Source organism: Rattus norvegicus, chromosome 1 (genome assembly GCF_036323735.1).
Source record: "Rattus norvegicus strain BN/NHsdMcwi chromosome 1, GRCr8, whole genome shotgun sequence".
Lineage (NCBI taxonomy): Eukaryota > Metazoa > Chordata > Mammalia > Rodentia > Muridae > Rattus > Rattus norvegicus.
The window spans coordinates 131174985-131190053 of NC_086019.1; the positions used below are offsets into that span (position 1 = coordinate 131174985).

The following is a 15069-nucleotide window of genomic DNA, read 5'->3' on the forward strand; positions in this document are numbered from 1 at the left end:
GTCACCCCCATCAAGGGGGTCACCAGCCACAGGTTGAAAACCACTGATCTAGCAATGCCAGCCATCTTAAGAGGCCAAATTCTTTTGAACTCACCATGTTGCCTCATGAATATCTATGCAGCATTTCTGTGTTCCAGTCAGCAAGAAAGAAGGACGGACACACACACACACACACACACACACACACACACACACACACACACGTGTTTTTAAAGGAATGTTCCAGGAAGCTCTGGTAACATTTTTTGCTTATAGCCCATGGGGTAGAACTTCAAACACACGGCAGCCACACTTTGAGCCACAGTGGAGGCTAGGAGGCATTGGAGCCGAAGACATGACAGCATGCCCAGCCGATACCGAGGACTCCTACACGGGGAAATGCCCTGATGTTTCTGGGGAGGGATGACTTTAGAGTAAAACCAAGATTACTTAGCCTTGGCAGCGTCATGAGCACTCTGGTTTCCTTACTGGGTGATGCTACTGATTTAAGTGTTGACGTTCTGGGATCTGCTTTTAAATGCAGTGACACAGGAATTCTTGGCTGTGACTTACAGCTGTGTAGACAGGATGGTGTAAGACTCCAGAGAACATACTGACTCAGTGCAATCAGTTCTGGAAACTGATCCTGACGGCGTGCAAAGGTACCCACAGAGATGACTGTGCTCATAGGACAGTAATGTGCATTCATCGAGGGCACATTGGATGCTGGGACACGGCTGTAATGGTGAAATTTAACGGGACTGCTATACGATGGCAGTATCCATAATCAAGTCTATCCAGTGCTTTTTCAGTGGTGTGGTTTTTTTACATACAAGTATGTGTAGTCATACATCCAGGCACAGGAAGAATCCGGGAAAGACCACATCATGAAGGGTTGGCAAAGTGGCCGTTTTGGGGGCAGATGGGCTTGCATGTTCGATACGTTATCTGTGGTTACTGGGGTTTGCTTGGTTTGGTTTTGGTTTTAGTGTCGGTTTTTTATAATAGGAACATGGAATCTTGACTCATTGGTACATCACAGTTAAAATATACATATTTATATAGTTTTGTAGTATTTCCAAACAACCCCTCCCAAAAAAAATCAGGTACATGTAATGCTAATGTTTCTTTTCTTTTCTTTCTTTCTTTCTTTCTTTCTTTCTTTCTTTCTTTCTCCCTCCCTTCCTTCCTTCCTTCCTTCCTTCCTTTCTTTTTCTTTTTATTTATACATTGTTCACATGTAAGTATCATAGGCCATAGTATGTGTTCATTGTGACATATGTATAGATGTTCATAGCAGAGTACCTGTTTTGGGGGTGTGACTTTTAGATCTGTGATTACTGGACCCAGCCTTTAACTTAACAAGGCCCACGTAGGTGGTCTCTGGGTGCGGTGCGGGAACCCTGTGTCCTGCCATCCTGTACCATCTGATCCGACAACTTGCTTGTGATCTGAAGGTTGTGTTGCGAAGAGAGGTAAGGCTTTAAGATGGTACAAGCCGACACAGGCATTACCAAAGACCTTTTGTAAGCACTGTGGTACCTCGATTATAGCCTTTTCCTCCTTAGAGCCCATACTTACTTCCGTGCCCACGGCAGAGAGTAGCCCCTCCACAGCCTTGATTTCTTTTTCTGGAGTTGGAGGAGAGAGAGGCCATAGTCATGCAGTGCTTTGTGAAGGGTGTGGTTAGAGCTTGCTGTAACCCAGAGGTCTCGACCGGTCTCACGTTGTAGTCAATACTTTCCTATTGCTGTGGTAAAATACCGTGACAGAAAGTGTAGCCAGAGACAGAGGTTTATCTTGGCGTACAGTCCCAGAGGGGACAGAGTCCATCGTGGTGGGGAAGCCCTGGCTTCAGGCTTGTCAGGCAGGAAACACAAAGTGATAACACTTCACCCACACACAGGAAATAGAGAAATGAGGCCAGGCTGTAAAACCTCAAAGGCTACCAGCAAAGTACTTCCCCCAGCAGGATGCTCCCTGCTAAAAGTTCTGTAACCTCCCCAAACAGACCATCACCAACGCAGGCCAGTTGTGCACATCCATGAACCTGTGTAGGACATTTCTCCTTCAAGCCGCCATACTTGATACGCCTCCTCTCTTCATCGCTGCTATGTGTGTATGGGGGAGGGGCCAGTGTTCTGTGTGTGGTTCTGTGTGTGGTTCAGGCATCCACCAGGGTCTTAGAATGGAATTCTCGTACAAAACTAGGCTGAAGAACATAGGGCCTTTTATAGTCCTAGTGGCCCTTATTGTCTGTGTTTCTCTCTGTTCACCTGTCCCGAGGGCTCCCTTTTAATGGGTGTAACCACCCCATTTTACAGATGATTGAAGAGGTCATGGGTATTAGATGTTGCTGGCTCATCCCATAGCAAACCAGGAGAGAATGGACTTGGGGTGTGTTGTGTCTTTACCCAGGTAGAATTCACAGATGGTGAGATCTGTGCAGATCTCAGAGAGATGACCCAGGGCAGGCCGTGTAGTCCCTCGTCTTTACCACCCTCTCCCTCTGTCCCCACAGTGTGCCCAAGTGTGTGTGGGAAGCGAGCCTGCACCGAGAACAATGAGTGCTGCCACCCGGAGTGCCTAGGCAGCTGCCACACACCGGACGACAACACAACCTGCGTGGCCTGCCGACACTACTACTACAAAGGCGTGTGCGTGCCTGCCTGCCCGCCTGGCACCTACAGGTTCGAGGGCTGGCGCTGTGTGGACCGGGATTTCTGCGCCAACATCCCCAACGCCGAGAGCAGTGACTCAGATGGCTTCGTCATCCACGATGGCGAGTGCATGCAGGAGTGTCCATCAGGCTTCATCCGCAACAGCACCCAGAGGTCAGTGGCGCTTGTCCGGAACTCAGCAAAGTTCTCTGCTGCATATCCCCTAAGGGTAGGACCACCCAGGGGTTCATAGGGATGGATCTGTTGGAGGGTGATAGCTGAGCTTGTTTTAATGAGAATCTTGGAGTGGTGCATCTGTTTCCTTTCTTATATGTTGGCTTGCCTTTTTTTTTTTTTTTTCTTTTCCTTTGAGAGCGCCTTGCTAGCACTAAAGAGTAAAAATTAGCTTGCCGTAGCCTTGCTCTGGTACGCCTGCAGAACCGAAGCATGAGAGGCAGAGACTGTAACTGCAGATACTCCCTCTCAGCTTGCTACTCTAGGCCAGTGAAAGCTTTGGCAGTCCAAGAGGGAGCGAAGATAATCCTCACCAGCACTCCCGAGGCTGGGGAGTGGGTCTCCTACTTCTCAGTTCAAGCCAGCCATGTTTTCTTCCAGAACCCGCTTTCTCTAGGCTCCGTTTCTCTGGTGCCTTCTGCCATCTTTGTGGCCACTGATTTTCCTTCCTAGTCTCTGAGGCTTCACCGTGGAAGCGGAGCTGTTTCTGACTGAACGGGCAGTGCTTCCACAAACTTGTCATGGGTGATATTCCTGAAGACAGGATTTTATAACTCTGGATACAAAGGACAGTCAGAAGTCTGGGGTTGCTGTTTCCTTTCCTGAGCAGAGCGGAGGGCTTTGGTGGAAGGTTAGGTTGTAATTCATCCTCTGCCTCCTGTGCTATACACACGTACACGTCTCTCAACATCTCAGAATGCAACTAGGAGGCTCCAAATGCTGCTCTCCTTTAGCTTTTGAACCAGTCTCCAGCTTAGGGAGGCCCTGGATCCAGACCCCAGCTTATAGGAGGTGAAGTGCTAGATCCCATCTCTGGCACACAGAAGGCCCTAGGTCTAATCCCCAGCATTGCTAACAGTTCTGTAAATACAAAGTGCATAGTTTTGCCATAGTCACTTTCTATAAAAGATGTTCAACACATATTCAGTAAGAAGATTTCCTTTTCCGCTGTAGTATTTGAAGATACCTCCACTGTAAGCTGATCGCTGGATCAAACCAAAGATTAAATGTTCTTTTACAATGCTAAGATGAAACGTAAATTCCTCCCTGTCTCATTTCTGTACCATTATCACAGCAAAAAGGGAAAGATTAAATATTTGTAAATGGTTAAGCCAGGGACCACAATGATTCAGAATTGTATAATACAGTCTACTAAAAATAAGGCAGCCGTGTTTTACTCATGTGTTGGCAGCCTCTGTTAGTCAGCTGTTTGTTACTGTAACAAACTACTTGAGGTAGACAGTTTATGAAGAAGAGGAAGAGAAGGAGGAGGAGATTGGTTTTAGCTCTTGGTTCCATTGCTTTTGGCATGTACGAAGGTCAGGCAGACCTCCCAGTAGACCCTATCTTACTAAGCAGTTGACTAAGCTATTACAAGGTGGGCCTTTGAAGGCCCTCCGTATCTAAATAATCACACAGTCTTGGGATGTAAAATGGCTGTACTAGTCCACATCTTGAGCCAAAGACCAGTATCTGGCAGTAGGTAGATGCTCAGCCATAATCCAGACAACACCTTCCTTCTGCAGCTGGGAGCCTTGGAGAGCTGGTAAGAGCATTGAACTCACTATGTCATATTTGACCTGCAAGTTTTCTTTCCTCTCCCTACTCAAGGCATTTGGCTGTCCCGGAACACACAATGAGGATGCTACGTATTCATAGGAGTTGGGTCTCCTTCCCTGCAGTGTGGTCTTAAAGCACTGAGCCACTGCTCCCTGCCCTTTATCACAGTCTTTTTTTTGTTTTAAAGTAAAGCACTATCAAGAAATAATAGCCGGCCCTCTCTCAGCCTTTGAAGGCTGTTTAGCACTTACTTGAAAGTATTTTTTAAATACTGTTTATACAAGAGTGAATTCTAGGAAACTTAAACTATAAATATGTAATCAGAACACATCCTTATTGAAATGTTTTTAACTGGGTTGGGGATTTGGCTCAGTGGTAGAGCGCTTGCCTAGCAACTGCAAGGCCCTGGGTTCGGTCCCCAGCTCCGGGGGAAAAAAAAAAAAAAAGAAGAAGAAATGTTTTTAACTGCTTAAACGATTCCTAGACATTTTAACAAAGGAGGAGGAAGTTCCAGTTTTTCTATTTGGATTTAAAAATGGGTTAGGCACAAGCATCGTCATGGTGACCCTGAACATTTACTTCATGAACTTGTCTGTAGTCCCTTTGTTCGTAATACCAGGAAGTGAGAACGACTGTGATGCCCTGTAAAATATGTAATAAAGTAGGCACACCCACGGAATATTACCGGACGAGGAGAAGAAAGGCTTAATTTCAAGAATGCTGTGCTCTGGGAAATACACAAACCTCAGAAGCCATACACGCTATGTGACTGCATTTACGTAACATTCCCAAAGTGGCCATGGAAGGCACCTTAGCAGTTACCAGGAGTTAGGGATAGCGAGGTTCGAGACAGGAAGAGAGCAGCTACAAATGCGTACCATACAGGAGGACTTTGTCCTGGATCTCGATTGCAGTGGGGGAATTTGCAAATCTCAGATGGAGAAATGCACAGAACCCCACACATGTGCCAGGTCGCTGTGTTGTCCTTATGTTGGATACAGCAGGAGTTGGGAGCCTTGGGGGAAGTGTACGCGATGATCTGGACTGTCTTTGCAACTCTGTTTATGAAGCTGTAGTTACTTCAAAGTATGTTATTGTTGTTGTTGTTGTTGTTGTTGTTGTTGTTTATAGAGAGCTGGTTTTATGTAGTGTGTGTGGTTAAACTAGAAACACAAACGCACCACAAAGAAAATTCAGAAGGAAACCCCTCTCCAGGCTAGAAATGAGAACTGTCTGTTTCTCTCCTATTGCTCTGATAAAATGCCGTGACCTTAGCTACTTAGAAAACCATATGTTTAATTTGACTCAGGGTTCCAAGGGTAGAATCCAAGATGGTAGACTCGAGCTCGGCACCAGTCTTTTGAAGCCTTAAAGCCTACCCCAGTGGCACACCTCCTAATCCTTCCCAAACTGTTCCGTCAGTTAGGGACTGAGTATTCAAATGCATGGCTCTATGGGGGCCATTCTTATTCCAACACCACAAGCGAATGTGGCATTATAGAAAGCCAAATGTCCCCACTCTGGCTAGTTAGATCCAGTTCCCATGGGACCCTGTGAACACCTCAGTCCCCTCCTGTAATAGGAAATACGAAGGTAACAACTATTAAAGTTTTAAACAAAACAAAACTGTAGATAGTATTTGAGAGAGGATGGAGAACTTTAATAAAAGCAGCTAAAATTTTACCCTGATCTTCTTTCTCTTCCTGAGGTTTCATGGGCTCATTTAAGAACAATAATTTGAATATAGCACCGCAGAAGAAGGGGTCATTTTTCTCACTCAGAAAAGCCAGCCCAGCTTTCGGCCCTGATTCTGTATACAGCTAAGATCTCAGAAGGTTTATCCCCAGGCTTAGCATTTTCTCTGCCATTTCCTAAATAATGGTCAGTTAGCAGGGAGCATGCCAGTGCTTCGGGCTTCTGGCTTCTGCATCTGTGTGGCACTAAGGGTAGCATTTGGACCAGGACCTCATTACAGAGCTGAGGAAGTTCCTGGCTTTTATCGTATGTGCAGCGAAACAACATTTGGATCAATTTACAAGTTTCTGCAAAGCACTTTCAAGATATAAAGTCACTTGTGCTTTAGCAAGAAAATAATGGACCTGCACTGCACCAGGTGCCTGTTGGAATCCTTCCCTGGTCTTTGGAATTAGACTTCTGTTAGTGTCAAAGACGCTGCTGTCCCTTCCCCACCACAGCCAGCTTTCCCAGCCTTCTCTGGCGTGCAGGCAAGGGTCTCATCAGAGAGCAGCTTCGCTTTTCCAGAGTCCCAGAGTGCCTAGGAGTCTGTGTCTCCCAAGTAGACCAGTTGGCTCCCCAGTCACAAGCCCATGATACCCACATGCTTCTTGCATGGATAACATATTTTGTCTAGAAACGAGCCACATGCTTTCCTCCCCCACAGTATGTGTTCCCTCTGTGTGGTTGTAACTTAGATGGCTTGCCCTGGGTAGGAGATACTGCGCGACCATTTGGATGTTTCGGCATGGTTCTTTCCTGGAATGCTGCTGTAATAACAAACAAAAAGCCCCCTTTCTGTTTGATTTGTTTGTGTTTTTTTTTTTAATGCAAGGAAATAAACTCTTGGTGCACTCTTTTATCTTCCCCAGCATGTACTGTATCCCCTGTGAAGGCCCCTGCCCCAAGGTCTGCGGCGATGAAGAAAAGAAAACGAAAACCATCGATTCTGTGACGTCTGCCCAGATGCTCCAAGGGTGCACCATTTTGAAGGGCAATCTGCTTATTAACATCCGGCGAGGCAGTGAGTATCCACCCCACCAGACCAGTGGCTGGAACTCTTGGTTTACTTGCATCAACGCTCTCGCCTGGCTACCTCCCTTTAGTCACAACCAGAATACAGGCTTAGAAAAACAGCATGGGATATAACTAAGCCTCTTGCGTGACGTCTCTCCTGTGAGTTTCTCTGAATCATTAAGTCCAGATTAACAGGCTGTCCGTGTTTGAGCCGTTAGCCCAGAATATTTTCCTGTAAAAGAGGATCAGCCCTCATCTTCCGTTAAGCTACACCTTACGCAGGAAAAGCCTGTTCTGACACACACACAAACCTGATGGCTCAGACCTGTGAGCCAGCTCCTGCTAGCTGCCGCAGAGTCTACCCTTCTGTAAGCCGAGAGTTGAGGAGACTAAGCAAAGGAAGGATTTACTAAATTGATTTTTTTTTTTTTTAGGAAGTCTTAGAGTGAGCTCCTGGTTTACTTCCGAGAGCCAGAAAGATGTGCCGTCCACACCTCAAGCTGTGGTCTGAGCCTGCAGGCTCCCTTTCACTTGGTGTAAACAGGGCTCCTGGTACATTCCTTTAGAATTGCATTCATGAACAGCATCTTCCATCAATGGTGGCAGAGCCCTGCAACCTTCTCCCCTCTAGTCTTTGACTGACAGAAAGTCCCCTAGATATGTGGCCTTCAGTTCCTGCCACTGGGACCTCTAAGTTGAGCTATTACTACGGTTTCATGGGGTAAAATGCTGTAGGCAGAAGACTATTCTTTTAACCTTTATTTGTAAATCTTTAGGGAAAGAAAGTTTTTCTTTACTTCAGAGAAAAAAACATCTGTCTGTCTGTCTATCTATCTATCTATCTATCTATCTATCTATCTATCTAGTGGATTACTTTTCCCTAAGTATTTGTTACATAAGTGAATTATATTCTTAGGGTGTAGAGGTAATAGAAACAAGGTGTTTTTGGTTTGGGGGATTTTTTGGGGGGGGTTGTTGTTGTTTTGGAGAGGGTTGTTGTTTTTGGGGTAGTGGTTTCTTTGTAGGCCTGAAGGTTTGCATTTGTCTGTTTGTTTTATAGGTCCCTAGTTTTTTTTACTTATTCCCCATCTTTCTACCATGGAGAGGACCCTGTTCCCCACACAAAAGCGTTGACTCTTGTGATACTAACCGAGCTGTACTTTTGTTCATACCAGATTTATTAATTTTCTTTGAATTTACTCATCCCCAGGGCACACCTTTTTGAATTCATAAACCTTGCTGTTTTATATCTTCCTGTCGTAGGAGATAAACGTGGTTGGGAAATTTGGCCCATGAAGAAGAAGTATTACTTGTCAGGCGTGGTGACCGCACACCTTTAGGCCCACCACTTAAGGCAGAGGCAGGCAGATCTCTGAATTCGGGCCTAGCCTGCACTACATAGTGAGTTCAGGATAGCCAGGGCCCTCGCCTTGCACACAGGGGGCCTAGGTTCAGTTCTTGGGGAACAAAGCACAGAATTAGCCGCGGCCACTCTTCTTCCCAGATTGAATTTCCTGTGGCCATTACATGCGAGGAGCGCTGTCTATGTTTATACATCAGGTGAAAAGGATGCTTCGAGGCTTGGGCTTAGTCTAAGGCTTTGTCCTCCTCTTCTTTGTATCAGACCAAAGGAGAATCTTTCACTAAATCAACCTTCAAAAATCAGGTAGAGTGAAATCTCATTCAAGGGACCTCGCCTAATTTATTATTGTCTTGGAATTTTGTCATGAGCTGAAGTTTTTGTTTCTTATTTGCTACGTGAAAGCTGAGTACGCAGAATAAAAGAAAATTCTGGGTTAATGTTACCCATTAGCAACTCTTCCTGCCGACTTTCTGGCTACAGAAGTAATTGTGAGCAGAGTAGAAGATTTAGAGATGCAGAAATGATTTAAAACAACAACACCACAAACTCCTTGCAGGCGAGGAATCCAGGGAGGGGAAGCAGGAAGATCCGGAGTTTGGCATCAGCCCCGTCTCAATGGTGGGAAAAGGTGCAACCATCATCGCTGTAATACTGGAGTATTTCCCGCCAGCCCTAGATGGAGTCTAAATATGGAGCTACAGGTTCAGCAAAGGCTGTTCTTACTGAGGCTGGGACAGGTTTGCTCGGTCCTACCATGGCACTGTGGAGCCAGGACCACCTGTCACAGAACATATTTAAAAGACGTTCCCTCCGTTTGTCAGCTGGGGCTAATTAGCAGCCTGGCATTTCTGATTTCACGTTCTGTTAATCAGCTTGGCAAACTCCAGCAGCCAGCCTCCTAGAAGTCTGCTTTCCCGCCTCAGAGGCCTTGTCCCAGTGTGGCTTGTGGAAAGAGGAGACTGTTGTGTGTTTGACAGGGACGGTTGGTCCTACGCCAGCCTCCTCGCTTCGCTCCCCCAAACAAGACCTGCCTCCCATTTGTCTTCACACCAGTGTGTATGAATCTGAGTACAGTGTGCCACCTGACCAGAGTGACTCGGTGACACAGACTCCTTTTTTCTCTAGATAACATTGCCTCGGAATTGGAGAACTTCATGGGGCTCATCGAGGTGGTGACTGGCTACGTGAAGATCCGCCATTCCCATGCCTTGGTCTCCTTGTCCTTCCTGAAGAACCTTCGTCTCATCTTAGGAGAGGAGCAGCTAGAAGGGTAAGCGCTCCGTATTCTCCTGTCACAGAATTGCAGCGTGCTGTGTCTCTCTACAGTTAAATTGTGTGTGTGTGTGTGTGTGTGTGTGTGTGTGTGTGTGTGGTGTGTGGTGTGTGTGTGTGTATGTATGTGTGTGGTGTGTGTGTGTGTGTGGTGTATGTCTGTGTGTGTGTGTGTGTGTGTGTGTGTGTGTGTGTGTGTGTGTATGTCAGAAGACAACTTGTGGGAGTCAGTCTCTCCTTCCGTCATGTGGATCCTGGGGCTCCAACTCAGTTCTTCATGCCTGGCAGCAGCTACCCTTACTCTTTCTGACTGAGGCAGCTCACAGCCCCGAGTAGTGTGCGTCTCAAACTTGCTAGGGTAACATACCCAAATAAGAGCCCTTCCTTGTTAAACAGAATAAAGGCGGAACCCCAGGCTTGCTCCTGCTGCCTGGGTGGTCACCTACCTTCCTGCTGTAAGTGCTGTGTGGAGTTGTGATTTGGCCACTCTCAGGACACTGCCAATCTGGAAAATGGGTGTCTTCATTCTTAGGTACAGTCATCAGGGGTTTACATACTGCAGTAGTTACTTTCTGTCGCTGTGGTAAGACACCTTGACCAAAATGACTCAAGGATAGAGGAGCTTATAATGGGGAGTAGCCATAACAGTGGGAGAGGCGTGGCAGTAAGCAGGAGAGACGAAAGGTTAGAGCTCATGTCTCAAACTGCAAACACGAGACAGAACAGGCAGACTGGAAATGAGGCGAGGCCATGAACTCCCCAAGCCCACTCCTGGTGTGCTTCCTCCCACAAGGCTGCACCTCCCAAAGGGTCCACAGTCTCCCCAAGTAGCACCAACACCTGGGGCCCTGTGTTCAGATATGTGATCCCACGGGTGACGTTTCTCATCCAAACCACCACCACGTGAGTCTAAGCTAGGCCGCTGAGTTAGCAGTCAAAGGTATTCTCAGGGAACTTTGCCTGCAGGACTGACACCAGTCTGTCTGCAGTACTTAACTCCCAGGGAAATTGTGATCTGTCTGACTCTTAACCTGCCTCAGCCTACTGTGCTCTGGGTGTGGTGTGTGTGCGTGTGTGTGTGTGTGTGTGTGTGTGTGCGTGCGTGCGTGTGCATGTGTACATTTGTGCACACCTCCAACGGAGGTTCAAGGAGACACAGGGTGTCTTTTCTTCTCCATCTTATTTTTTTGAGACTGTCTCTCACTGAACCTGGAGCTCACCAGTTTGTAGACTAAATGGCTGACAAGCCTCAGAGATGTCACTGTGTCCACCTTCCAAGCCTAAGATTTCAGGGCCGTGTTGCATGGGTTCTGGGCATGGACCTCGGTCCTTGTGTTTCTACGGGGAGCACCGGATCACCTGACATCCTAGCCAACTTCTTTTCAAACAGAGCATGAAGACTTGCAAAGTGCGGACGGTTCATTTTGCTACAAAGTATCTCAACTTTGCAGAGCTTGTGTGCTGGTTACTTAGTGCAGGTTACTTGTGTGCTGCTACTGACTTAGCTTGCAGGATTTGGAGTGTTGATAGGGGTTGGGCCTTCTGCACAGAAATGCTTTACAAGCTGCGTTTCAAAGCAACTGTGGGTTTCTCAGCAGAGGGTAGAGCTGGTGCTTACCGCATGTATGCACGGCTTCTGTCCAGACCTCGGCCCGCCTGTGCCTTTGCTGTCCCCTTTATACATTTACTTTGGTTCTGGTGTAGCTCTGAGTTAATGCTCTGACATTTTATAAATGTATCAATTAGGCAATCAGTTCCCTTAGAAAGATGATGGTGGGAATATCCAAGGAAGGCTTTGTCCTTGCTAGTGTGTCTGGATGAGGTTTCTGTACAACCTCCAGTTTTTCTCACGTCAGCTCTGTCCTAATGCTCCTGATAGAGCCAGAAGCAGAGGTTCTCACCCCATCTTCCCACTGGGATCAGAGAAGCTTCAGAATAACATCCTTGCAAATCCAAGGCATGTGCCAGGACCCTGCCCAGAGTATCACAGTCATTCTGGTGCTTCCAGAACTACATGAGGCCATTGGGCACCCTTGATTCATTGTTGCTTGTATTAAAACTTAAAGTGAACTGCAACTCCATCTCGTTTCATCTCGTTCCCCCCAGTAGATCTGAGCTCTGGGATCCCTGACATCGGGAAGCACTTTTTCTTTGGCAGATTAGTAGCTGTCAGATTTGTTAGTTACTTAAGGATAAGCTTCTTCCCGCCCCACCCCCTTTTCTCTCACTGAGCGAGTGAGATAGGCATAGAAAGTCAGAAGGAGGCTTTGATTATTTTTATTAGGATTATTACATGGTATGATTATCTTATCGTTGGGGCTTAACTAAAAGTATCATACACTTTTGACGTTGCTGAAAATGGAAGACTGGATTTTATTTCCAAGAATATTTATAGCCTCTTTTTTCATTATTTGAAACTTAGATATGAAGTACCAGCCAAGTCTTTTCAAGGATGCTGGTATTCTGGAAGCTTCCCTGGAAAGCTTAGGCCCCGCCCTGCTGTTAGCATTCGAGAAGTGGGTGGGGCAGGTGAGGCCTGGAGACTGCTGTGGAAAGCAGCGGTTCTCAACCTTCCCATGCCCTTTAATACAGTTCTTCGTGTAATGACCACCCCAACCGTATTTTCATTGCTACTTCATAACTATAATTTTGCTACTTGCTTTGAGGCTGTCTCTGGGTAGGATATTTGAGATCTCTGGTCTGCCTTGCTTCACCGGTGATGAAATCCAAAGCTGTTTGAGGGGGTCACCCATAGCAACGACTCACCTTTGTCTCTTGAAAAGCATTAGGCTCAGCTGGTTCTCTTCTTCCTCATTGGTTCAGTAAAGCAGAGAAAGGTCTGTGATAAGCAGATGAATGTAGGTAGTACAGAGCGTAGCTTTCAAAGTACCCCAGGGGAAAGGAATGAGGTGCCCTGGGTACCAAAAGGAAGACTCTGGTGGAGAAGGCCACACAGGCTTCTTCTGAGTAGAGCTGGCCTTGAAGGGTTTGGGGACTAGAAAGTGCAGGCGCAGAAGAGGAGAGAACACATAACAGCATCTGGGCCTGTCCCATGTATAGCTCTTGGGGAGGTAGGCAGTGCTAGTAGAACAGGAGGTACTGTTGCACGCAGATGTGGAGGTTATTGTTTAGGTACACCTTGGGGCACACTGGGGCTTTTGAGGAGAGGTGCATTAGCAGAGTTATCTGACATTTAATTTCAGGGTGCTGTCAGTTTACTTCCTCCCAGTGTTTCCCAGATGATGTGATACTTCACAGTAACGGGGGAAGGGAAGTTTTGCTGTACTCCTCACCCCAAATCAGACAGTAAACTTGGCGTGGGGGAGTTGCCAGTGCAAGCGTGAGCAACTTTCTGAGTATTTCTGTGTTCTTTTGGCACATGGCAAGGATTGGAAATGACTTCGTCATCCCTGTGATGCTTCTAAGGTGTATGCCACTTCTGGTTTTTTGGTTTTTGGGTTTTTTTTTTTTTTTTAAGCAATCTTGCCTCAACTCATTGTTGAAGGGATCTATTCCTTGAATCTTTAATATAGCTACTGAGAACAACATAAATGCTTCCAGGTGGCTCAGGAGAATTCTGAAGCCTTTTGTTTTGGTGGGAAGAGGAGCCTTAGCTATCCAAGAAAGCACTGTGGTCCACCTCAACCTTCTGAGCAGCCCCCATGGGAACACAAGCGCTTTGCCTAGCGTGTAGTTCCTGTGTTCTCTTCCTGGGCCTGCTTTCCCGTGTCATGCGTGCTTACCACCAGCCATTTCTGTAAGCTGATTTCCAGGCTGGTGTCGGGTGAAACAGAATCCCACCAGAACAGACATCAGGGCAGACGGCGCAGGACGGTGCTTGGTTAGCAGCAGGACCCTCTAGTCACAACCATCACTCTCTCCGTCATGTGACAGACACATCTATAGAATCTCAACCTCAGATAAGGTCATCGGAGTTGCAGAGATGACTCAGTTGCTAAGCGCCCTTGTTCAGCAGTCATGAGGCCTCGTGTTTGAACCCTCAGTGGCTGCTGAGCATGGCTGCGCCTGCAGGCAACTCCAGGTGGTGAGCTGAGGCAGACTGATCCCAAGAACCTGCTAGTCACCTGACCTGCCTGACCTAAGCCATAAGGAGCTTCAGGTTCCATGAGAAGAAGGCCTGGTTCAGGACAGTGGGGTGGAGAGTAACAGGAGAGTCCAGTGTCATCCTCTGGCTTCCTCTCCTGTGGCCAGAAACCCACAGCTGTATACTCAGGTACAGACCCAGAAAGGAGAGCAAAAGTTTTCTCAGAAGTAGTGGTGTGGTGCAGGGATCGAACACGAAACCTAGAGTGCATGGTGTCTGCCACCCTCTAACATGGGGATAGTGGGACAGGGGAGTACGAAGAAGGACAGTCAAGTGTTTTGTGGGGGTATGGAGGTCGTTTCTTTTTGAATAAGAGAGAAAATATTTCCATTATCTGAAAAATGCTCTGCTTTGGGCAACCTTGGTTTGGGAGCCGTCAAACAAATTAAAAGCTCAAGTTCTTCAGTGCTACCAAGGATTATTGTCTTGAACAGAAGAAAAAAACTACAGGAAGGTGGCCAGTATAAGAGTCGGAATTCTCGGTATGTTTAGGCTTCTCTACCCTTTGCCTTCTCCGTGTTTTGTAATGTCTCCTGCAGCTCCGGGACTAGACCCTAACGTAACCACGCTTTAGCACTTACTTGGGACTTTTAAATTATGTACAATTAATTATGTTGCCTGGCAATTCTAGGCTGTTCCTAGAGCTAGAAAAGCATATGCATGCCAGTATCACGTATGAGTGCTCATGGCAACATTTTTCATAGTAAGTGCTTCCTCAAAATAGTGCATTGAGTCTAATCTAAGGGTTCATTGGTATAAGCACAAAACACACAGCGAGATACTAGCTAACACCCAAAGGACTGGATCATGGTACCTGTAGCATCATGGGTGAACAGACAGGGGAGATTCCTCAGGGTGGGAAAAGAATGGAGGGCAGGGGGTTCAGCCTGATCTAAATGTTCTGAATCTGGGTGATGGGAAGATGATCGGCCATCTGTATAAATTTATGGAAGCCCATGGAGCTGTATATTTATAGTGGGTACAATTTTAGAAGGTAAATCATACCTCAGCAGAGCTGGTTTTAAAAAGCACTCAGGAACAAGCAGCCTTTTCTGTGGATCTATGTGGTGCTTGGTTTAGTTTTGCCTGGGTGTCTATTTCCATGCTCGCTGAGCCTATGTAGAATGGGGCCATGGGCTTGAAGT

The 15069-nt window shown here is 46.7% G+C and overlaps 1 protein-coding gene across 5 annotated transcripts in view; it reads left to right on the forward strand.

The window, feature by feature from the left end:
- Nucleotides 1–15069, forward strand: part of Igf1r (insulin-like growth factor 1 receptor) — a 288878-nt gene that overhangs the window by 215198 nt on the left and 58611 nt on the right. For all 5 annotated transcript variants that reach the window (XM_039102225.2, XM_039102217.2, XM_008759500.3 and 2 more), the window contains exons 3-5: nucleotides 2501–2813; nucleotides 7040–7191; nucleotides 9673–9817. In XM_039102225.2, the coding sequence (XP_038958153.1) occupies nucleotides 2501–2813; nucleotides 7040–7191; nucleotides 9673–9817 (610 nt within the window). The remainder of the gene's footprint in view (nucleotides 1–2500; nucleotides 2814–7039; nucleotides 7192–9672; nucleotides 9818–15069) is intronic.